General features: G+C 30.3%; 1 protein-coding gene across 1 annotated transcript in view; it reads left to right on the forward strand.

Moving 5' to 3' along the window:
- Positions 1–2,213, forward strand: part of NFU1 (NFU1 iron-sulfur cluster scaffold) — a 44,752-nt gene that overhangs the window by 17,173 nt on the left and 25,366 nt on the right. Inside the window, exons 4-5 of the mRNA XM_012646427.1 lie at positions 97–163; positions 1,987–2,101. Coding sequence (XP_012501881.1) covers positions 97–163; positions 1,987–2,101 — 182 coding nt within the window. The remainder of the gene's footprint in view (positions 1–96; positions 164–1,986; positions 2,102–2,213) is intronic.

Genomic DNA, 2,213 nt, shown 5'->3' on the forward strand with positions numbered 1-2,213 from the left:
CCTCGGCCTCCCAGAGTGCTAGGATTGCAGGTGTGAGCCACCGCACCCGGCCATTATAAAATATTTTATTGTCTCTTATTTTTTCTTTATTCACAGGCAGTTATTTAGGATTGAAGGAGTAAAAAGTGTCTTCTTTGGACCAGATTTTATCACTGTCACTAAGGTAAACATAGGATTATATAAAATAAGAATCGAAGTACTTCTAGTTTTTTCTGAATCTAATGCCCCTCTCCAGAATTTACATTATTAATGTATTTTATATATATAATTAAAAATCTCAAATGAAGTTTACTTCTCACATTTCTGAAGTTAATTATTTAATATAATTTTCTAGTTAAAATTAACTATAGTCCAGGTCTCTCATTTTTTTAAAAGAGAAAAACTTGAGCTTCGGAGGGTTAAATGCAGTGTCCAAGATTATAAAGCTACCCTATAGCAAGACTTAACCTTGGCAGGACTATAATTTGGGCTTCCAAATATTAGTTTTACTAATTCTTATTTTAAATTGATAGAGTAAAAAGGGAAGCAAATAAATATTATAAACAAACAAATTACATAGATATATGTCAGATGCCATGATATATGTGCCCACTTTGAAAGGAGCTATATTCATTCATTCTGTTGAGATATAAATATACACACACATATATAAAACAAATTACATAATATATGTACAAATTCCACCATTCTGCAATACTTCCATAACATATTTAATATTTGATATTTAATAGAATAGTGAATTTGATTTGTTTTCTTTCAGTAACCTTTCTCATGGACTATCATATTTATTTGACATCTTCAGCAATTGCCTGTTCCCTTTCTGATTTGTAATTGATAATTCATAGGTTTGTTCATGTATCATTTGTTTTTTTTCCTAAATGTATATGTGTATTTGCAGCTTATCTATTATCTTTTTTCTCATTCAGAAAAATTCAGAATATTTTTCTTCTTTTTGTTACTACTTAGTAGAGCCTACCATTTACTAAAGATTGAGGTGGCATTCTGATCCATCTTCCCAATAATTTATTAAAATATTACATAGAACTAGTTTCCTTTCCCAATTACTAAGACATATCACTAGTTTTGTATCTGTAGCAGTGCCAATTTATCTGACTTTTTGTGTATCCTCTCTAAATTGGTTCTTAACTCATGACAAAAATGGCCCTTTTATCCATGTTGACTCAATTTTTAATGGTATTTAAGCAAAATCTCTAGCTAATAGCACCATGAGAGTCTAAATAGACTGCATCTAATAGTTTTTCCTCCTAAAGAACTTCCCTTTAAAAAACTAAAAACAAAACATGTTACCTTTCTCTTTTTACATGTTAGTATTACTTAGGTGTTTAATAATCCTACCTTTTTATTTATGGAAATAACTAGTTGGTCAGGTATACAGGTGAAATAGTTATGGAATCATTCTTAAGGATACCAGTCTTGTTGACAATTTATAAGTCCTCCAGCAGAGTAACTATGGTTCTACAGTTTCATCACTGAATTTCTTTAATACTCTTTAAGTAATATATGTAAGTTGAATTTTTTGAATAGTTGTGGGATGTCCTGTATATTTGATCAAGCAGTTATATCTTATTTTCTTTAAGAGAATGAGAATCTCTTTATTTGTCCTCTTTAAAGACAGAAAATTCATTTAATATTTTAACTCTCTTTACATCATGAAAAAATATATTTTAATCATTTTAATCATTGTCCCCTATACCGAGTATGGTACATATAGCACACTTAATAAAAGTTTGATGAGTGAATGAGTGAAGGAATGGGGGCTGTTCTAAGATTTTATCTTCTGAAAGTCATTTAAGTGAGACCCTTTAAGATTTGGAACTGATGTGTATTCTCCGGAAATGGGTGCTTTTGCACAGTACTGTATTTAGGATGTGTATAGGAAAAGATTCTTGAAAGAAACAAGGAAGTGTTCTGTATTTGTTTTTGCCCTTGGCTGGAAATGTGGCATTTTCTTTTAAATGCTTATAGGAAAATGAAGAATTAGACTGGAATTTACTGAAACCAGATATTTATGCAACAATCATGGACTTCTTTGCATCTGGCTTACCCTTAGTTACTGAGGAAGCATCTTCAGGAGAAGCAGGTAACATGTTGTGTAGAGTAATCAATATTTGTCTTTTTTATTAGACTTTTCTATTTTCTTTACATTTGCCTTGATTTCAGAAGTCATAGGAATATAGATTTTTACCATTTAA

The sequence above is a fragment of the Propithecus coquereli genome, unplaced genomic scaffold, assembly GCF_000956105.1.
Source record: "Propithecus coquereli isolate 6110/MARCELLA unplaced genomic scaffold, Pcoq_1.0 Scaffold243, whole genome shotgun sequence".
Lineage (NCBI taxonomy): Eukaryota > Metazoa > Chordata > Mammalia > Primates > Indriidae > Propithecus > Propithecus coquereli.